This window comes from Acomys russatus, unplaced genomic scaffold (assembly GCF_903995435.1).
Source record: "Acomys russatus unplaced genomic scaffold, mAcoRus1.1, whole genome shotgun sequence".
Taxonomy (NCBI): Eukaryota; Metazoa; Chordata; class Mammalia; order Rodentia; family Muridae; genus Acomys; species Acomys russatus.
Window position 1 is genome coordinate 11,830 of NW_026131459.1, and position 19,895 is coordinate 31,724.

Consider the following 19,895-nt stretch of genomic DNA (forward strand, 5'->3'; position numbering starts at 1 on the left):
TTCTCAAGATCTGTAGTTATAGCAAGTGCCAGTGAGAGGCTGGGCACAAGTATTAGGGGGGGTGGAGGGGGGGCGGGAAGTAATTATAATCAGTGATACTAGGGAGAGAAGGGTACGCCTGACAAAACCATAAAACCATATTGTTGCTATCACTATTATTTAGTTTTCCTTCCTTGCTAACTCCTTAATGAGTCTTTCTTACCTCAGATGCTAGGAACTTCAGTTAAAAAAAAAAAAAGACTTGAGGAAAGGGGGCTTAGAAAAGCAGACTGATCTTCCAAAATAATCTACCGTCCCCCTCCCCAAGCACCAGGGAGTGACGAGCAAAGAGGACGAAAGAGGACGAGTGTCCCCCCCCCTTGTTTGATACCGACTAACAAATTAGAAAGACATAAAAGGAAAATGAAGTGAACAATGATCAGCCCCCACCCCCACCCCGCCCCACCCCCGCGCGCACAATACAATCTATTTAATTGTACTTCATACTTTTCATTCCAATGGGGTGACTTTTCTTCTGGAGAACCTCTTGATTCTTGAACTCTGGGGCTGGCAGCTTGCGAAAGGGAAGCGGGCTGCCGCTTGGTGCAGGTTTTGCAGAGGTCTCTGTCTAGTGGGTGTTTTCTTTTTCTTAGCCCTGCCCCTGGATTGTCAGACGGCGGGCGTCTGCCTCTGAAGTTAGCCGTGATTTCCTCTAGAGCCGGGTCTTATCTCCGGCAGCACGTTGCCTGTGGGTGACTAATCACACAATAACATTGTTTGGGGCTGGAATAAAGTCGGAGCTGTTTACCCCCACTCTATAGGGGTTCAATATAAAAAGCCGGCCGAGAGCTGTCCGAGCCAGACGCGTTCCTGCACCAACGCTGCCAGCACTACCCAGACTAAACTGCTGTCCTAGCGCACTGCCTCCCAGGCTGCCCGCGACGCTTTCGCTCCGGTGAGAGGGCCACTTGCTGCGGACCGCGCTGAGATCTCAACAACCAGAGGCGATCACAGCGACCAGACACCGTCCTCTTCGTTTTGCACTGAGTTCCATTTGCGATCGAGTTTTTTTCTTTTTTCTTTTCTTTTTTTCCCTTCTTCTTTTGATCCCTTTGCAGAATGGATTATTTTCCCGTGATCTTCTCTTTGCTGTTTGTGGCTTTCCAAGGAGCTCCAGAAACAGGTAGGCGCCACTTGCGAACCTTTCTGCTCCAGCGCTGTGCTGTTCTCTCTTGTTTTCCAACCGTCGTTTCTTTTCTTTTCTTTTTTTCTTTTTTTTAATTACTGAACCTTGAACAGCAAGTGCCTTGCAATTGCTTCTGCGTGCCAGAGAAAGAAATAAAATCTCTGTTTGAGTACAACTAACTACAACTGAATATCACACACCTTCAAACTAACGTTGTAGCAGTATTGCTTAGTCGCTACAACTGAGGCAATGATCTATTTGAAATAACGCGTGTTTAGGGTTTCACGGTGCATTTAGGAATTTATTCAAACGCTGTCTTGAAAGTGTGTTAACGTGCAAACTATTTAAACACTCCAGCTTAAAGCCAAGGAATTTTCTTCAGGTCACGCAAGCACAAAGTGAGTAGTCACCTGCCGATCAACCATGTGCTGAGTAACCCCGCAGGCGGTTTCAGGGCGAAGCACATGTTTTCTTTAAATTTGTCACTATTGACTTAAGGTTTCATTTGGCAGGTTTTTGGCATCCTCAAGTACTGTAGGCTCTGTTCTCAGTTGTAGTCACCTGTCCTGGGAGGGGGGCTGGGGTCATTCCTGCCTGAATTAAGGATTTATACAGTGCGAGGCATCTGCTGGTTTCTCCTCCCACCCTAATTTTTTAGGGTCAATGCACTTTTTTTTTTTTTTTTTTTTTTTTTGTCTTTTCATGACCCTAACCAAAGAGAAAAGATGTCAAAGGGATGGAATGTGTCTGATCGTTTGAAGTGAACAAAACCGCGCAGATAAACTGCATGGTTAAATTGTCCATAGAAAGAGGCGATGCTGCCTTGGGCCAGAGGGAGGTGTCATGTCCCATGCAAGCTGTGCTGCCCAAAGATTCCAAATTCTGAACCCACAGAGTACCTCCCTAGGTCCCGGGCTGTTGCTTCTCTTCTTCCTTTAGTGGCAGCTTGTCTCCCACCTGCTGTGACTATTGTAAAGTTCATTTCTCTTCACCTCCCGCCCCCCTGGGGTCTAGCCTAATGTCAAGAGGCACCCAAATGCCATCTAGACCACTTGTGCCCTTACACAAGCTGGAAAGTGGTGGGTACTCCTAAGGAGGTTATCCTGAGTAGGGAAAGTGGCCCCAAAGCTAGGAATAGGAACAGGCAGTCTACCTTGTTTACTTGTGGCCACTAGCCAGTTTAATCTATGGGAGCTGTGCCATTCTAAGTCTCAGGTGTGGACTCCCTAAAAATTCTACCAGACAGTATCATCCCCCCTTCAAAGTTTCTTCAGAAGGCTGGGGCCGTTTCTCTCCCCTCTCTCTCTCTCTCTCTCTCTCCTCTCTCTCTCTCTCTCTCTCTCTCTCTGTGTGTGTGTGTGTGTGTGTGTGTGTGTGTGTATGTAATCTCCCTGCAGGTGGATAAGCCAGCCAGGGTAAGGGTGAAGTCCTGTTAAGCATAGAGAACAAAGAAAGCCCTTTCCTTCTGTTTGTGTTTCTGGCTACAGGCAGTTGTGTGCCTTGTCTGCTTCTATTTGCGCTGCAAGATCTGGCCTGAATACTGTGATGCAGGTGCTCACTCCGGACGTCTGATGAGAGACTCACCCCCAACCCTCTTTCTCTTCACAGCTGTCCTAGGAGCAGAGCTCAGCCCCGGAGCTGAGAATGGAGGGACGAGCTCCCCTCCCAGCACATCCTGGAGACCCCGCAGGTCCAAGCGTTGTTCCTGTTCTTCCTTGATGGACAAGGAGTGTGTCTACTTCTGCCACCTGGACATTATCTGGGTCAACACTCCCGAGTGAGTCTCTAGAGGGCATTGTAACTCTAGGCATCCTTTTACCGCTCCGGCTTTCTGGAGCCTGGAGCTGTTGTGGGACCTCCTGGCTTTAGCATTTCTGAAGACAAAAAACAAAAGTGCCTTCTAAAGGGAGCGATGCTGATTGAGACAGGTCAGCTTAGTGCTAGCCATCTAGGAGATGGTCTTCTGAGATGCTGGGAGTCAGGCAGCTTACTGTGGGGGAGATGGAAGGGGTTGAGGACGAGCAGGGAGGGGCTGTGCATTTAAAGGCAAGAGAGGAATAGAAGGATTTAGCTGGAGGCTCTCACTGTGGGTTTAGTGGCCAAATAGCCTAAGTCCTATGTAGGCAAATCTACGCTGCACTTCTCAGAAGAGCACACTGACATCTATTCCTTTCTGGAGTAGATGTTGCAGAGAGTTGTAATACATACATAAAGAAAAATGAAGAAACAAAAAAATTGGAGTCCCCTGTGCAGGAATGAGCTGGTAGCAGGGCTAGAGCTGGGTCCTAAACTTCCTATTTTTCTCTTTTCTCTTTAGAAAAGTGTATTTCAGGTCAGAGGACAGAACACTGTCCCTAGGTTTCTCTTCCACCTTCGGAATGAGCACAGGCTGTTTTACTCTCGGCCCCAACACTAGTCCACTCATCAGAAAGAACAAATGCATTTATTCAATCTACAATAGCGGGCCAAGTTCCAAACCAAACGAGACCCAAACCACTTAGTTGTGTTTCTACCAAGGAGAGGACCATAGTCCTTGTGAGAATTGAAATTGACATGTTGCAAGTTATTGGGGGAGCATTTTGGCACGAAGCCCTTAATAAGGCAATCAGTTTTACCAGACTCCAGGAGCAATGTGCCAATGTGCCTCGCTCCACCAGGCCGCTCGGCTAGCGTTATCACACATGACTGGAGGAGAAAATCTTGTGTTTTGGTTTTGCTTCAGTCCCTCTGTTTTCTGCCCCCACAGCCATATCACTAGAGAAGGGAGAAAAGACAAAGCAGAAACCCAAACAGAGGTGTAATTTGGAATAAAACCATGTCTAGAAGAAATAGAATATTGTTAAGGACTGAGATGGGAATTTCGTTGACTCAGAAAAAAGCGTTTGTTTTTCCATTTGAAGAAGTACACTGAGGACCACTGACAGGCAGACATGCCAAATGGCTTCCATACTTTGCTATCATGAGCAGTCCAAGTGCTCTCTGAATTGTATGCCCAAAGAACGTGTCTTTTGAAAGGTTATTAATTAAGCTAATATCTTTTTCTCCTCTCGTTCCATACAATAGGCGTGTTGTTCCATATGGACTGGGAAGCCCTTCCAGGTCCAAGCGTTCCTTGAAGGACTTCCTTCCCACAAAGGCCACCAACCATGGGAATAGATGTCAGTGTGCCCACCCAAAGGACAAGAAGTGCTGGAGTTTCTGCCAAGCAGGAAAGGAACTCAGGTGAGTGGAAACCCCGTTGACCGCCAGTTAGCTGTCCATCTTCCTATGAGACTGCCTTCTCACCTTAGAGAGTAGCAGAGACATGTAGAGTCCAGGTGAGTCTCAGCATACCGTTGCTAAAATGGTTTATTTACCCCACGTGTCTTCACAGAGCCCAGAACACCATGCAGAAAGGCTTAGGAGACATCGGGAAAAGAGACGCTTATTCCAAGCCGGGAAAGAAGTCTATCTATCAGCAGCTGGTGGAAGGAAGAAAAGTCCGAAGGTAAGAAGCACACAGGGCCTATTAACCTGGATACCAGTCCTAATCCTTCCTAGTGGGAATCGTCACGGTCTGCAGACTTAGCAGAGCAAAGGGTTCTTCAGCTGCTTGAGTACAGACAGCTCCCACTGTGTCTCAGTACACACTGTTCGGTCTATAGGTGCATCTTCCACACTAAAGGGGCAGCATTAGCAGCTGAGCATATCCAGTTATTTTCCTCCGTCTGGTTCTTTTCTGCTCACCTCAAGAAACTAGAAATCATGTCAGGGAGAAGACATTTAAAATATTTATGTATGAGCCGGGCGTGGTGGTGCACGCCTTTAATCCCAGCACTCGGGAGGCAGAGGCAGGTGGATAGCTGTGAGTTTGAGGCCAGCCTGGTCTACAAAGCGAGTCCAGGACAGCCAAGGCTACACAGAGAAATCATGTCTTGAAAAACAACAACCAACCAACCAACCAACCAACCAAAAAACCCACACCACAACAAAAAGAAAACCCAAAAAACAAAAACAAACAAACAACAACAACAACAGCAAAATTATGTATGTTATCCAAAAAAGTAGTAGTTATTCAAATGGCCAAGGGGGAACTAAAGCCATTAAGTAAGGTTGGTGAGATTTAGAACATGCCACTTTTCAGGTTTATCCTATTAATATTGTTTAAATATGGAAATCTGAAGATCCAGTGGCCTTCCCTTGATTCTTGTGGCACAGGAGATAGCTGGATTGAGCAACCCCACAGGGTGGCTTCAAGCAGCTTCTTGAAGATCCTTGCAAAGTCTAAACTTTTGAAACTGAGAATGTGGGGTGGTGGTGGTAGTAGTGGTAAGGGACCCTTGTACATACCCGGCATATACTCCTGTCTCTAGAAGCTTCTCCAAGAAATCCAGGGGCAAGGTATTCCAAGACCAAAGTGTTCCCAGTCCAATGTGACCATGGGGAAGGGCTTGACCTGAGGAGGATCAGTGCCTGTTTGTTCCTTTGTTTTATACCAATTTTAGTAGTTGATGCTACAGTTCTTTTTGTGTTCCTACTCATAAGTGCACGCACACACGCGCACACACACACATGCATGCACACACGCGCACACACGCGCGCGCACACACGCGCACACACGCGCACACACACACATGCATGCACACATACACATATGTTCAACACATACACACACACACAAATTAAATTATACAGTCTTTAAAATTGTGATCAAGTATTCGCTCAGGTCTTCCTACAATCTCTCTGTCTCTCTATCCACCTGTTAGCGTCTATTTCTTAGGTGTTGTAGAAGGTGCCAGTGTGCTTTTTTCCATGGAGGCATGGGGTAGGATGAAGCTATTTAAACATAGTGTTTAGTGCTTAACTCCGCTTAGACATTCTCATAGGCTTCCTCTCCGCAGTGCTAGGCATAAATGGCTGGGTTTATTCACACAATAGTCATTGAGACTGCGTGAGAATTTATCAAAGAGCACCACACTGTCACAACTGGTATAAAACGCCAAGAACTAGACTGAGTATGTTTGTGCTGATTTCTAATTTTAGATGTTTCTTTAGCCAAGGAGTGGTTTCTTTCTCTTCCCTCCCTCCCCCGCCCCTCTCTCTCTCTCTGCGTGTGCATTTAAATAACATTTATTTTCCCTTGTCCTATTTAATAGGTTGGAGGCCATCAGCAACAGCATCAAGACATCGTCCGTGTCGCAAAGTTGAAAGCTGAACTCTACAGAGACCAGAAGTTGACACACAACCGAGCACATTGACTACAGAGCTTCCTGGTGTTGTGGAAGGCACCACTTCTGTCGAGCAGGCCCGTGGCTGACTCTGAACCTCTCCATGCTGGCTGGGATCTTAGCAAGAACAGCCGTCTGGCTTCTACAGTTTCTCGTTCCAACTGGCAAAGGACCAGGCATCCCTGCTCCAAGCATTCCAAGAAAAGTTGAGGTGTTCCCAACCTGTCTTTATTTGCATCTTCTGGTAGTGAACTGCTTTTTTGCCTCTTCTTGCTGTGTGAGAAAGACAGCGGACCCCTCAGAGAGCAGGGACGTGGTGCCACTCTAGGTGCCATCACCCAGAGAGCAAGGCGCTTCCACATCAGAGTTCCTGCAGAAAGTCCTTAGGGAGGGTGTGTGTCTGACTCAGGCGCCTGGTACATTTCAGGGAGAAACTCCAAAATCCATGCAAAAATTTTCTGAGGAATACACAAAATTAAAAACATACGGAAGGACAAACACTTGAGTTAAAAAAAAAAAAAAAAAGAAAAGAAAAGAGGACCAAAGACTTCTTTTTGAGTCGTAAAATGCAAAACTCAGAGCAACTGTTACTACTGTACATTAGGATGCGCTTGGTGAACACGGATCTACCTCACTCTTCTGCACTGTCATGCATAGTCCCCACCTCTAATTATGTCTCCCTGAACTCGCTCCTCTCCGGCCACCAGGCTCCCAATCCATTGTACTGAATCCTCACCTCATCGAAGTCTGGTTCAATCTGTCAGGCAGTAGTAGATTCCCATGCTACTTTCTGTGCTAATCTGCTAGCTCTGATCTATGAGAGAATACGGCCCCTGCCCTTGTGACCTTGGGAAGCAGAGTGGTTACAGAGGTGTTTGTGAAAGATGTTGAAAATCTGGCTGTGCCTTAGAGCAGTGAAAGTACGTCCCTGTCTGTAGCTGGCTAATGGAAGAGGATAGATTGAATTTTGATTGTACTTATTTTTTTTATAGATATTTATATTCAAACAACTTATTCCTTATATTTACCATGTTGAATATATGTCTGGGCAGGCATATTGGTCTATGTATTTTTTTTAAAAAATGTATTTCTGAATGAAATTGAGAACATGCTTTGTTTGGCCTGTCAAGGTAATGATTTTAGAAAATAAATATTTTCCCTACCACTACTGATTTGTGGATTGCTTGCCAAAACCCTAAGAAGTGATAATCCGGAAGGGAAATGGTTGAAGATGGCTTTATAGGAAGGTCGAAATTAGAAAAGAAGTTGGATTTCGGCTTGATTTAAAAAGGGAAACGATATATTTTCTTTTTAAAATATCGCTTTTATGACTATTTGACCTTGAAAGGTCTTGTAATAGGAGGAAATGAAGGATTATTAAAAAAAGATATATGATACTTAATATATGCATTTGTACATTAGAAGATGCTTTGGATTGTGTTAAGAAACACAGAATGAAAGCTTTAAATCTTGTCTTCCATGAAGTGCAGCATTTGCTTCTCCTTTACCTGCCTGTATCCCCAGGGAGGGTGACCATTAGCCTGGCGTCTCCAGCTGCTAGACAGCATCCAGCAGTTTAAGCGGACGGGTACTGAGAGGTGCTTTCCCCATAGTCCAGGCTGGAGGAAGGAACGGAAAGATGACCCTCCCGTACAAGCAGCTATCAGAGCTCCCCAGCCCCAGGGCTGAGCTGCTGTGCGAGCAAGGCCTGCCTGTGCCTTTATTTGCTCAAAGGAAGTATTTTGTTTATTAAAGAACACTGAGAACTGTTACTTCTTCCAAGTTCAGGACTGGCTGGGTGCCCCAGAAGTTGAGACACTAGGAGCTGATTTTAAGACACTACTCCAACACACACACACACACACACACACACACACACACACACACACACACAAACCTTCCCTTCTTTGGCTTTGCCAAACTACTGGCCAAAACAGTATTGCAAATGGTCGTAGCAACAAAGGACTCATAAGAGCTTGATGGGCTTCTAGAATCTTCACTGCCTTTCTCTAATAGAGGCTGAATGAAGATGTTTCCCAGAATTTAACAAATACTAGCTGTTAGTGACTACTGTTGTCCTAACAGTGGCATGGTATAGAAAGATGTCAAATTGACAGTCTCTGGCTTGCATGGTCAATGTCCTGGGCAGTTGACTGCAATTCTTTTTCATCTCCTATGAATTATTAACCGGTAAAGTACTGTTTAAGGTATATCAAAGAAGAGTGAGTGCATCTATTTTGCTTCCCATAATGAGCTGCTTTGCCGATGTATCACTGGTGGGGGGTGGCAGGGGGGGCTTCCTAGAGCCCTGGCTACTTCCACAAGGTACTTGGCCTGAACTTGGCTACCATTTTATATCAAGGAAACTTATGCAACCCTCTGCTTCAGCAGCTCCCTTCTTCATTCAATGAGAGGTGGGGAGGGGAGGGAGGCCCTGTGTGTGTGTGTGTGTGTGTGTGTGTGTGTGTGTGTGTGTGTGTGTTTCTTCTTTTTTTTTTTTAATAGTTTCAAGAAAAGTCAAAGATGAAGATGTTGAGGTAGCAACGAAGGCCAGAGCTTAGAGAACACTAGTTTAATGCATGCAAGAGGTGCCGGGATGAGAGAAGGCGCTGGATCAAACAGCTCAGAGAATGGTACAAATGGAGTAATGGAGCTGTCACTGTTAATCGGTTGTCCTTTTGCTCTGTGATTACTGCTTCAGTAACTGGTGAGAAAACAGAAAAACACGAAGCAGCCCCTCTCTGGGATGCGGAGCAGCAGTAAAGAGGTTGGGAGGTTCGTGGGCAATTTACTGTTTTCAGGCACATGCAGGAAACTTTCGACTTAGTAGTATTCAACCCAACCCCTCCCCACCCCCTTCCCTCGCTAGCCCCCCCCCCCCCCCCCCCCGCACCGAAAACTGAGAGCTTAGCTCATAGGAAGGTCAGTTGTGCCTCCTCTCAGATTTCCAGAAAAGTGTGCTTTCTGGCAGTATGCTTAGGACAGATTTTTTTCTCTTTACTCTTAAAGAGCCAGCAGGGCTTTAATCTCAGGAGAGTAGAGCCTGGGCAGGAAGCTGACCTTTGGCAACACTGGGGAGAGGATCCCACTAATGAGTACTTCCTCTTCCCCAGGGATTAGTTTCTCTGCTGATGAAAACCATTGGTCTTAATTCCACCTGTGCCTCTCCAGAGCACAGGGAACTCAAGGCACTCCGGTCAGCTCAGCTAGAGTTCCCTCAGAAAGAGACTCCTTGCTAACACCAATTTGGAGCTCCTTCCCCCCCACTTCCCCCCCTCCCCCCGCCCCTGTAAATAAAGCAGAGGCCCAGAGTGGGAGCTGAGCTGAAATCACATGGCAAGCAAGGGCATCTCCAAAGCTCAAAGGCCTGAGCACCACAGAGCAGGCTGTTCTCACCCGGAGGTCCCTGAAGGTAAGGTAGAAGAGACACTCAAGCAAACCTTAAAAGGGAGTTCTGGGAGCCCAGGGCTGGGAAGTAAAGCATTTTCCAGGAAAGCTTCGCTCTGATAAAGTTAGCTGACCCAGCTGGAGCTAGGCCTCCCCAGCAGAGCATTTGCTTGTCTTCCACCAGCCCTGGGCTGAAATCCTGGCACTACAGGGACTGGGTAGAGTGCTGGGAGAACTTTGAAGGTGTGTATGTGTGTGTGTGTGTGTGTGTGTGTTTGTGTATGTGTGTGTGTGTGTGTGTATGTGTGTGTGTATGTATGTGTGTGTGTGTGTATGTATGTGTGTGTGTGTGTATGTGTGTGTGTGTGTGTGTACTATCGCATTATTACATGAGTAGCTAAAGAAACTTTCAATTTGCTTTTAGATTCCTTTATCAAATTAAAACTCATACCCAGTCAAAGGGAATTCTTTTAGTGAGCTGAAATTTCACTCTATACTGCTAGACAGTGTTTATCTTCTTCCTAAAATCCTGAAAAACACCATTTTTAACCCCAAATTCTCAACATGTTACAACAGCTTGTTCTGGACGGAATCCATCCATTCTCTCCCCTGTGTACACATGCAGTTCCTGGGCTTCTAGTCTGAAGTTCAGGGGGGACGCACTGCTTTCCCTGTGAGCCCTTCCAGTGTATGGCACTTTGTCTGCCACCCCATTCTCATCATTTAAAAGCACAGCGGGCAGAACGCTTGCAGGACCGGCAAGACCCACCCCCACCCCTGGTGTCACAGAGGGCTTTCTTTATCAGCCACCGCTGTCCATGAAGCCAAAGCAGGGAAGAAACTGCTTGGTGACTAGCATGGCCAGGATCACCATGCCACTTCAAATGCTAGGCAACAATGAGGCAGAGAGATAGGGTCGATATCACTGGATACAACAAAGAGAAAGGATCAGACCAGGGGGACGCTGAAAGGCAGAAAGGACGCATTGCTGCCATCACAGGATGCTGATATCTCGGGATACAGACCTTCCGGACTCTGAAAGTAGTCTTGCCAGCTCAGAATGTCCTCTTTTTTCTTCCCTTTAACATTCTGGGGAATCCCATGCCCCCTCTGCCCACATTTCTGTGGAAGTATTCAGGGATGTTATTCACAGTATTGAGCTACCACTGGCATTGGGTTAGGACAAATTATAGGGCAGGCCGCAACTGAACCCCAACAGGACTAGGTATGAAGTCTATAGATGCTGAACTGTGAAGAGGGCATGTGGTCTAAGGAAGGGGCTGGCCACCATGTGAAGTGTCTAGAATGTTTATTCTTAGGTTTGTTGATCAACCAGGATTGAAATAATTTCAACTTTTCACAAGTCATAGTAATGTCAGGTCCCTGTGTATGTGTGTGTGTGTGTGTGTGTGTGTGTGTGTGTAAGTGTATGTATGTGTGCATATATGTGTGTATGTATGTCATTGTTTCCACAGCATCCATCACTGAGGGGCACACCACTGTCTCAGGGGTCACAGGAGTCCAATGCCCATCACCTTCATAGTTGTCCCTCTCACTAGGCATGTCCCCTTGCTCATACCCTGGGATCCTTTGGTAGAAGTAGAAATATTGGGAGGTCTCCTTTTTCTCCTTGTAACCATTCAGCAGACTGATTTTATAGTTGTGTTAACTCAAGGCAGAGTGTAGACAGAGGACCTGCTAAGAACCTGCTTCTGCTTCAGAAGGACCATTGAGGAAGATGCCACTTAAAAAGCTGACTCTTTCCCTCTCAGGTCAGCTTTGGGCCATAAAAGAGTGAGGAGGTGGCTTATCACTTAAATAGGCTGCATTTAATGAGTATTTGGCAATGCTCTTGTTTCTCTGAAAGCACAGGCTGTGGTGGGCAACAGAGGCACACGGTCACTATGGACCAGGGTAACTCTCGAGGAAGGCCATAATTTAGAGCCACCTTAGTTTTGGCTCAACTATAGAATCATTATCTGAGAATCAGGAGGAAGTATGGGCCTTCCCCAGTGTCTCCAGCCTATAACATACCAACCAAAAGATGCTTACTCAATGAATTTATAAACATGAACATAGATTTTGGGTTTGATAAGCTGTGGGGAGGCTGATATCGTTCTTCCAACTAGATGTAGTTAGACTACAGAAGATTTAGAAGGCTTCTGTATGAAGCTCTCTTTGGAAAGTTTATATGACCTGGATTCTCTTACTGAAGTTTATCACTAGCTGTGGACCACTGACTCAGTAGGGAATTCTTTCCCACATCTCTTGGTTCACCTGTTTTAGGCATTGCTCTCACGATAGCATTTCCTCAAAGCTTTGTTCATGACCAGTAAACACAAATGTAAAATGAATTTTAAAATGTTTCTTGTTATCCTTTGTTTTTTTTTTTTTTTTTATGTCTTTCATCATTATCTTCTGAATATAGAATTTTAAAAATTTCCACCAGTTGGGACAAGAACCAAAAAAGAAGGGCCAGAGTAAAAGGAAAGGTGGGAAATGATAGAACTTCAACACTGGGGCAGACTGGGTTTAGAATTTGTAGTCATGGTATCTTCAATCATGTCCCATAGTAGAGAGAAGATTATGACGAACTCATTGTACATCTACCAGCTTTAATGAATGTCAAGCTATGATTGATGCTATTTCATCTACCTACAGCATACATCCTACCCTCCCTTCCTTGATTACTTTGAAGTTAATCCCAGCTACCATTATTATAACATCTGTAAAGTTTTGAACATAGATATAATGGCTATGGTATGCTTTATTCAACCCAACAAAATGTTGAACCAGTCAATTGGATGTGTGTGTCTATAACTTAGAAGGGACAGAAAATGTTTCCAAGTCCATGGAATATGTTATAATGTCCAGGGCAAATGCACATGGCAGCTGACACTACACAGTATCTACTGGCAAATGCACATGGTAGCTGACACTACACACTATCTACTGTGTAACAGATGCATTTGGCAGGGGGAGCTTTGCAAGTATCAGTTCACATTTCCACAACACCCTGTGAAGTTTTTTTTTTGTACTATTTTGTTGATGAGGAAACTCCTGAGTTAAAATTTCTTGAAATTAAGTACCAAGTTATCTAATGCTAGACAGCTAGTAAGAGTTACAAATTCACATCATTTACTCATTAAGGTTTTTAGTTCAGGAAAAAAAAAACCCCATGGGATTATATAAACTCCTCTGTAATAAAAGAGAAAGTGTCTCGATATAAGTGAGTATATACCATTTAACTCTTTTTGCTTCTGGGTGAACTCACTCATTATGATAATTTCTAGTTCAATCCATTTGTCCACAAATTTCGGAAATTCCTTGTTTTTAATAGCTGAGTAGTATTCCATAGTGTAAATGTACCACAGTTTCTTTATCCATTCTTCTACTGAGGGACACGTAGGCTGTTTCCATGTTCTGGCTATTATGAATAAGGCAGCTATGAACATGGTTGAGCATATGTCCCTGTTGTGTGGTAGAGCATCTTCTGGGTTTATTCCAAGGAGTGGAATAGCTGGGTCTTGAGGATGCTCTATTCCCATATTTCTGAGAAAGCGCCAGATAGATTTCCAAAGTGGTTGTACTAGTTTGCATTCCCACCAGCAATGTGGACAGGACATTCTCCACCGTTAAGTGGAGAAGGAGATCTGACTTTCACACAAACTCTGGTGCCCCATATTTGACCATGTCCCTTGGATGGGGAGGCCTGGTGGCACTCAGAGGAAGGATAATAGGTCACCAAGAAGAGACTCGATACCCTATGAGCATATACAGGGGGAGGAGGTCCCCCTCAGTCACAGACATAGGGGAGGGGAGTAGGGGGAGGAAGGCGGGAGGGAGGGAGGAATGGGAGGATACAAGGGATGGGCTAACAATTGAGATGTAATATGAATAAATTCATATAAAAATAAAAATAAAAAAATAAAAGAGAAAGTGGCAGGTGAGGAGGGAAGGGACAGTCTAGTGAGAAGAGAGAATGAGAAATGATCCTTAGGTCCACACACTAAGCAAGATCCCACACAAGAAGATTTGAAGGTCAATCAAAGGCATGGAGACTTCTCATCAAACTGTTCTGTCTACAGATGATTTGATAGAGCAGCCTGATATGCTCACACTGTTGATTCACAAGGAAGGTAAACAGGAGTCTGGATCAGTAAGAGATTACTTTCCTATATTAGAATTTAGCCAGAATAATTAACATAGCAGCACCAGGGATCTTAAAGAAACTCAACCGAAACAACCAATGCAAACACTGTGGCTCTGCAAGTGGTGCTGGTTTTTCCTTTAAGTGATCTGCTACAGAGCAGAGAGAAGAGTTAATTTAATGGCAGTGAAAATCTTAAACCAGCATAACTGTCACAGAGAAATCCAAAATGGCATTTATTAGATTGAAATTTTTGGATTTTTTTTTTTAAATGAAAGAAAAGCAGTTCCCACAGAGTTTAACTAAATTGGGGATTTTAAACCTGATTTGTATCCAGTATTATAAAATATGCAATAAACGTCTGTTCTTAATCAAAAGTAAAATTATTTTATACTCAAAACACCACCATGGTCACAAGTGTCTCCTTAACAGATCAAGAATTCCCATGTGATTTATGAGAAAGAACTGCTTAATTTACACACCAACTTGGTTGCCTATGGGCCTGGAGAGTTTGCTAAGATACAATTAGCAGTAGGCGTGGCTGTGGACGCTGGTCTCTGGTTTGGTCCTAAGAATTTGTCCATTTGCTTTAATTAAGGTCCACTGAGTGCCCTGTTGGATGAAAGACAACGTGTACTAGACAATAAGGGGATAATTTTATTTAGACTGTTGTTCATTAGTGAAGAATGTCTCATGAAGAGAAGGAGGACGTGGAGTTTATAAAGGTAGATGCAAGGGGAGCCACCGACGAGCCTTTCAGGATTATGGAGGAAGGAGAGACAAGGCTTTCTCCATCCGTTGTAGAAATACAGAGGGAAGCAGTGAGAGTAGGCTGGCTTTGGTTGACATTTTCAGAAGACAAAAAATGAAGGTGATTCTTGAGGAAAATGGCGCTCAGGTAAAATTCAATCCTCCTTTTGTTCAAGGTGAACACCATTCAACCCTGAAATGCTCCGGGATGCTCAGCATCTCATGAGCGGGGTGAAGGTCCTCTGCATAGTTTCTTCCAAGAGGTGGCATTGTTCCTGCTAAACCAGTTGTACCATCTGCGTGACAGTGATGAATGGCAAAAGTCAGAGTTTACGGCACCTTAAAAGAAAGATGCAGCTGGGTGGCAGTGGCTCGCGCCTTTAATCCCAGGCAGTCAGGAGGCAGAGGCAGGCAAATCTCTGGGAATTTGAGGCCAGTCTGTCTACAGAGTTCTAGAGAGAGAGAGAGAGAGAGAGGAGAGAGAGAGAGAGAGAGAGAGAGAGAGAGAGATGCATTTATGAGAAGGGAGCCATTACCATAAAGGTACATTCAGAGTTGGGAGTCAAATCCTGAGGGTTAGCAGTCCAGTGGATTCTAAGATGAGGTTTATTGGAATCAAAGCCTGGATTCTGGAAACCCCAAGAGCCTGGTTCTGAACCCCTCCCCAGTATGGCAGTTAAAGAGCCCCCAAAGAGGAAAGAGAAAAGGAAGATGATAATTTCTTCAATGTGGCCACACTGGAGGAGGAACAAATAAAGACATTGTGTGGCCCTCAAAGTCCAGGAGGCTTAGGTTGAGTTTAGCTTAATAGAAGACAAGAGCTCTGTGTAATTGAGTAGCCGTGATGATTGAGGCGTATTCCTGACATTGTTGACCCATCTCCATATCTACTCAGTCTGTTCTGTAAGGTATAGTCTGGATAACATGTCAGAACTATGTGAAATATCTTCCTGGGAGGCAACTCGCCCCTTTGGCTGGTGCCAGGGGCTTCAGCCTTTCCCTTCCCGGCCCCCAGTGCAGGATTCCTGAAGGAAATTTTTAATTCCTTAGGGGCAATCGTTTCTACAGTCTGACAGCCAAAGCAACTGGCACAAGTGTCTGTCTTTAGAATACCTTCTTCTTGCCCGAATGGTTCTTACTGAGGATACTGCCTTTTCTGCTGGAACTGCAGAACTTCCAGGGGAGGTGCTTGGAGCTCCTGGACCAGGTTATCTGTGCCTTTGGAGACTCTGTGTCCAAGGTTTCTTGCTGAACCTTTGCCAGGAGATTCAAGGTAGGATACAACAGTGAGTCCTTGAAGGGATGGATAGATGTAAGATAGAGGAAAGACTGTATGTAGGACTAAACCATACAGTGCATTTTCAAGGGAAAAAATGATTGGCTATGGGGACCTGGAGCCATGACCTGGAGTTCCTGAGCAATCTGGGAACTAGGTCAAGTGGCAGAGAGAAAAATTAGAAATGCCAGTTTGAAGGATTAAGGCTAGACCTTAAAGGATCTTGAAGGATTGAAAGTCAGATAAGGGTTGGCAACTTGGGAACACAACACGATCCACTCTGATTGACAGATAGGTACAAAAACTGGTTTTCCACATATGCGGAGCAAGTCAATTAAAATTTCATAAGCAAAACGGAGTTTGCATATTCATCAACTGCCTGCCATTTGAAAAGAGCTCTAGATTCCTGCAAAGCAACAAACAGGACAATAATTGGGTCACCTGAAGAAGTGTGTGTCTGATGATTAGCTTCTTATAAGACACCAAAGGTCTCACAGAGGTATTTAATTAGGTATAGCAAGAATGAAAATTTACCAGGCAGACTTTCTGAGTTTGTTGTTTGAAATCTCATGAGGAATTCTAGACTTGGAAAAAATTATAAGTATGTGTGTGTGTATGTATATACACACACACACATATATATGTATATATGTAATATTTTTCTATCATATATATCATATATGGTATATTTGATATATTAATTATGGTAAAAAGATATAATATACAGTATATATTATATATATGATAGAAGTATATATGATATGTATCATATAGAAAAGATAAGCCAAAAGCTCACTCCTAGATTTTTCACCTGTAGTATCTATAAGTTTAGAAAAAAATCTAATTATGGGTCCCCTTAATATCATATGATCGGCGTCTGCCAAAAAGTTACCCCCACGTGCAGATGTAAGGCTGAGGGCCTAAGCTGGAAGTCGGGTCTATTTGCCAGTGAGGGCCTTGTCAGGTCATCTTCTTAAAGCTAACCTGACTTCTTTAAAAGTTTCTGGTTCTACCTGAAGTAAATAACTACTCTCAAGTATGACATTGATGGCAAAGTCCTTAATTTTTGTTTTGTTTTCCCCACTGGGTAGTTCTTCTTTTTAAAATAATTAAAAATTTAATTAATTTATTTAGATTGCAACTAAATTGTTATACATCACTTGTATTCCCCCATTCCTCCCTCCCACCTGCTTTCATCTTATCCTTCTCCTAGGTCTATGACAGAGGGGGGCCCTCTTCCCTACTCCGTGGTCATAGCCTATCAAGTCTCATCTTGGTAGCCTGCTTATCCTTTCTCTGAGTGCCACCAGACCTCCCCACCAAGGGGCAGTGGTCAAATATGGGGCACCAGAGTTTATAAGCGGAGTCAGTTCCTGCTCTCCCACACAGCTATGGAGAATGTCCTGTCCATTGGCTAGATCTGAGTAGGGGTTTGATGCTTACTGCTTGCATTGTCCTTGGTTGGTGCAGTAATTGAGCAGAACCCCCTGGACCCAGATCTGCCCATCATGATATTCTTCTTGTAGATTTCTAAGATCCTCTGGATCCTTCTATTTCCCCATTCTCCTACATTTCTATTACTAGAGTCCCAGTAGGATGTCCTCACATCTATCCCAATCTCCTGGTAAATGAAGACTTCATGGACATGCCTTTTGGACTAGTGACCAATTATAAGTGAGTATATACCATGTGAGTCTTTCTGCTTCTGGGTTAACTCATTCAGTATGATCATTTCTAGTTCCACCCATTTGTCCACAAATTTCGGGATTTCCTTGTTTTTAATAGCTGAATAGTATTCCATAGTGTAAATGTATTCACAGTTTCTTTATCATTCTTCAACTGAGGGACATTTTAGGGCTGTTTCAGGTTCTGGCTATTATACAAATAATGCTGCTATGAACAATGGTTGAGCATATGTCCTTGTTGTGTGGTGGAGCATCTTTTGGGTATATTCCAAGGAGTGGAATAGCTGGGTCTTCAGGTAGCTCTATTCTGTTTTCTGAGAAAGCGCCAGATAGATTTCCAAAGTGGTTGTACAAGTTTGCATTCCCACCAGCAATGAAGGAGTGTTCCTCTTTCTCCACATCTTCGCCAGCATGTGGTGCCACTTGAGTTTTTGATCTTAGCCATTCTGATGGGTGTAAGATGGAATCTCATAGTCATTTTGATTTACATTTCTCTGATGAAGTCCTTAGTCTTATAACCACAATTTCCAGTTAGGTCACAGCAACAAGAAAGACAGTTCCTTATGAAACTTATGCAAAGAATTATGTTGCTGTAAAAATAAATTCTCAACAGGACTTCCCCAAATCCAGAGGAGTGCCAGGCAGAGAAAGGAATATATTACTTATGGACATCACATTCAGTTATTAAAGGCAAGTGTTGCATTTTGCCTTTAACTTGCCAGGATTTATAGTAGCTTATGTGGAAAATAAGTGGTCCTTATATATATGTAGAACATAGGATATTCCCTCCTAATGAATTCTTGTTCCACTCAGTCCTGAGTTAGCAGCTTGTGTGACTGTCTGCTCCTGAGGTCTGAGAATGTTGACTCAGCTATTGCTATGTTCTCAGCTTCAAACTGACACCATCAGAAGCCTGGACCCAGAGTGTCTGCCATAGTCCTTTTGGGCAGGGCTATGAAGGGACTTTTCTACCTTGAAGATCAAGAGCTCTTGCCCAGAAGCTCATTTCCAACACCTCCCTTGGATGTATCAGAGAAAAATGAAAACTATCTGGATGGTAAAAGGTGTGTCCCAGTCATGGTTAATTTATTACTGGTGAGAGTAAGTTGACAGGCCAACATAAGAATAATGCAGCCAACAAGAAGAGCCGGTTGTTCGTGTGGCATACAACACAAGGCAATAAAGCTAATCCCAAACATTTTCTAAAAAGCAGTCCTAGACATAGTAATTTGTATTTTCAAGGAAGAGCTGATATTTTCCAGTTAGGAAAATAAACAAGTATTATTCTCATTGGTTTAAAAAAAAAAAGTCTTTCAAGGGACTGGAGAGATGGCTCAGTGTGTAAGAGAGCTTACCACTCTTGCAGCGAGCCTGGATTTGGTTCCCAGCACCCACATGGCAGTACATCCCTGTAACTCCAGTTCCAGAGAGTCTTACACCATCTTCTGATCCTGACATGCATGATGTACAGAATGAATGCTATGTTGGTGAAACTGTGTGAAAAGAAAAAGCAACTAATGCCAGGTTTGCTATTATATTATCAGAGGGCAAAATTGATGACCATAGACTGGGCAAATGCCAACTGAGATAGAAAAGTCATTACATTAGGAGTCTTTGTACTGTTTGAGCATAGGCATCATCCAGGAAACCCACAGTTTGCCCACAGCTAAGGGAGCTTTGCTGTATACTGACCTCTAATGGAGGGGAGGCAGAGCTGGCACTGTGATGGATATGGGTACACCATAGAGAGTGGTGGCACCAAGAATTCTCCCAGAAACTTTTGCAGATGACCTAGAAAGATTTATAACATTTTATCCATACCCATTTTTCCCTAAGGAAAGCCAGATAAGTCTCCCAACATTCTAAGGCCCCTAGAAAGTTCAAAAATAGTTTTGGGCACAAAGGATGTCATTAAGATGTGATCTTAAGGGCTGGTTGGATAGTTTGGCAAGTAGAATCACTTGCCACTCAAGTCTGAAGACCTCAGTCCAATCTCCAGAGCCCATGGTAGAAGGAGAAAGCAGCCTCCCACACATGTATGCTTCCCCATACACACTGTTATACACATGCACACGTACTACTAATAATATGTCATTATAATTTATACAAATTATAATTTTAATTTGTATAAATTATAAAAGCAATAATAATATTATTATAAAATTTTTATCTCAGGAAGGAAAAAACAGTTATCAGGAGATTTGAACACTTAATTAAGCTAAGGTGATATGTTAGCTAAGAAACAGCACTTAGCTATCTATTTAATCACAATAAT

The 19,895-nt window shown here is 43.8% G+C and overlaps 1 protein-coding gene across 1 annotated transcript; it reads left to right on the forward strand.

Annotated features, from left to right (window-relative positions):
• Positions 1-613: 613 nt before the first annotated feature.
• LOC127186209 (endothelin-1-like) lies at positions 614-6,352 on the forward strand. Its single transcript, XM_051142669.1, has 5 exons — positions 614-1,162; positions 2,774-2,942; positions 4,229-4,387; positions 4,539-4,652; positions 6,301-6,352. Exons 1-5 carry the CDS (start codon positions 1,099-1,101, stop codon positions 6,350-6,352), a joined length of 558 nt encoding a protein of 185 aa, XP_050998626.1. The 5' UTR covers positions 614-1,098.
• The last annotated feature ends 13,543 nt before the right edge of the window (positions 6,353-19,895 follow it).

Coding starts and splice junctions, on each gene's coding strand:
- LOC127186209 (XM_051142669.1), top strand. CDS start 1,099: ATGGATTATTTTCCCGTGATCTTCTCTTTGCTGTTTGTGGCTTTCCAA. Junction 1,163..2,773: donor CCAAGGAGCTCCAGAAACAG/GTAGGCGCCACT, acceptor TTCTCTTCACAG/CTGTCCTAGGAGCAGAGCTC. Junction 2,943..4,228: donor ATCTGGGTCAACACTCCCGA/GTGAGTCTCTAG, acceptor TCCATACAATAG/GCGTGTTGTTCCATATGGAC.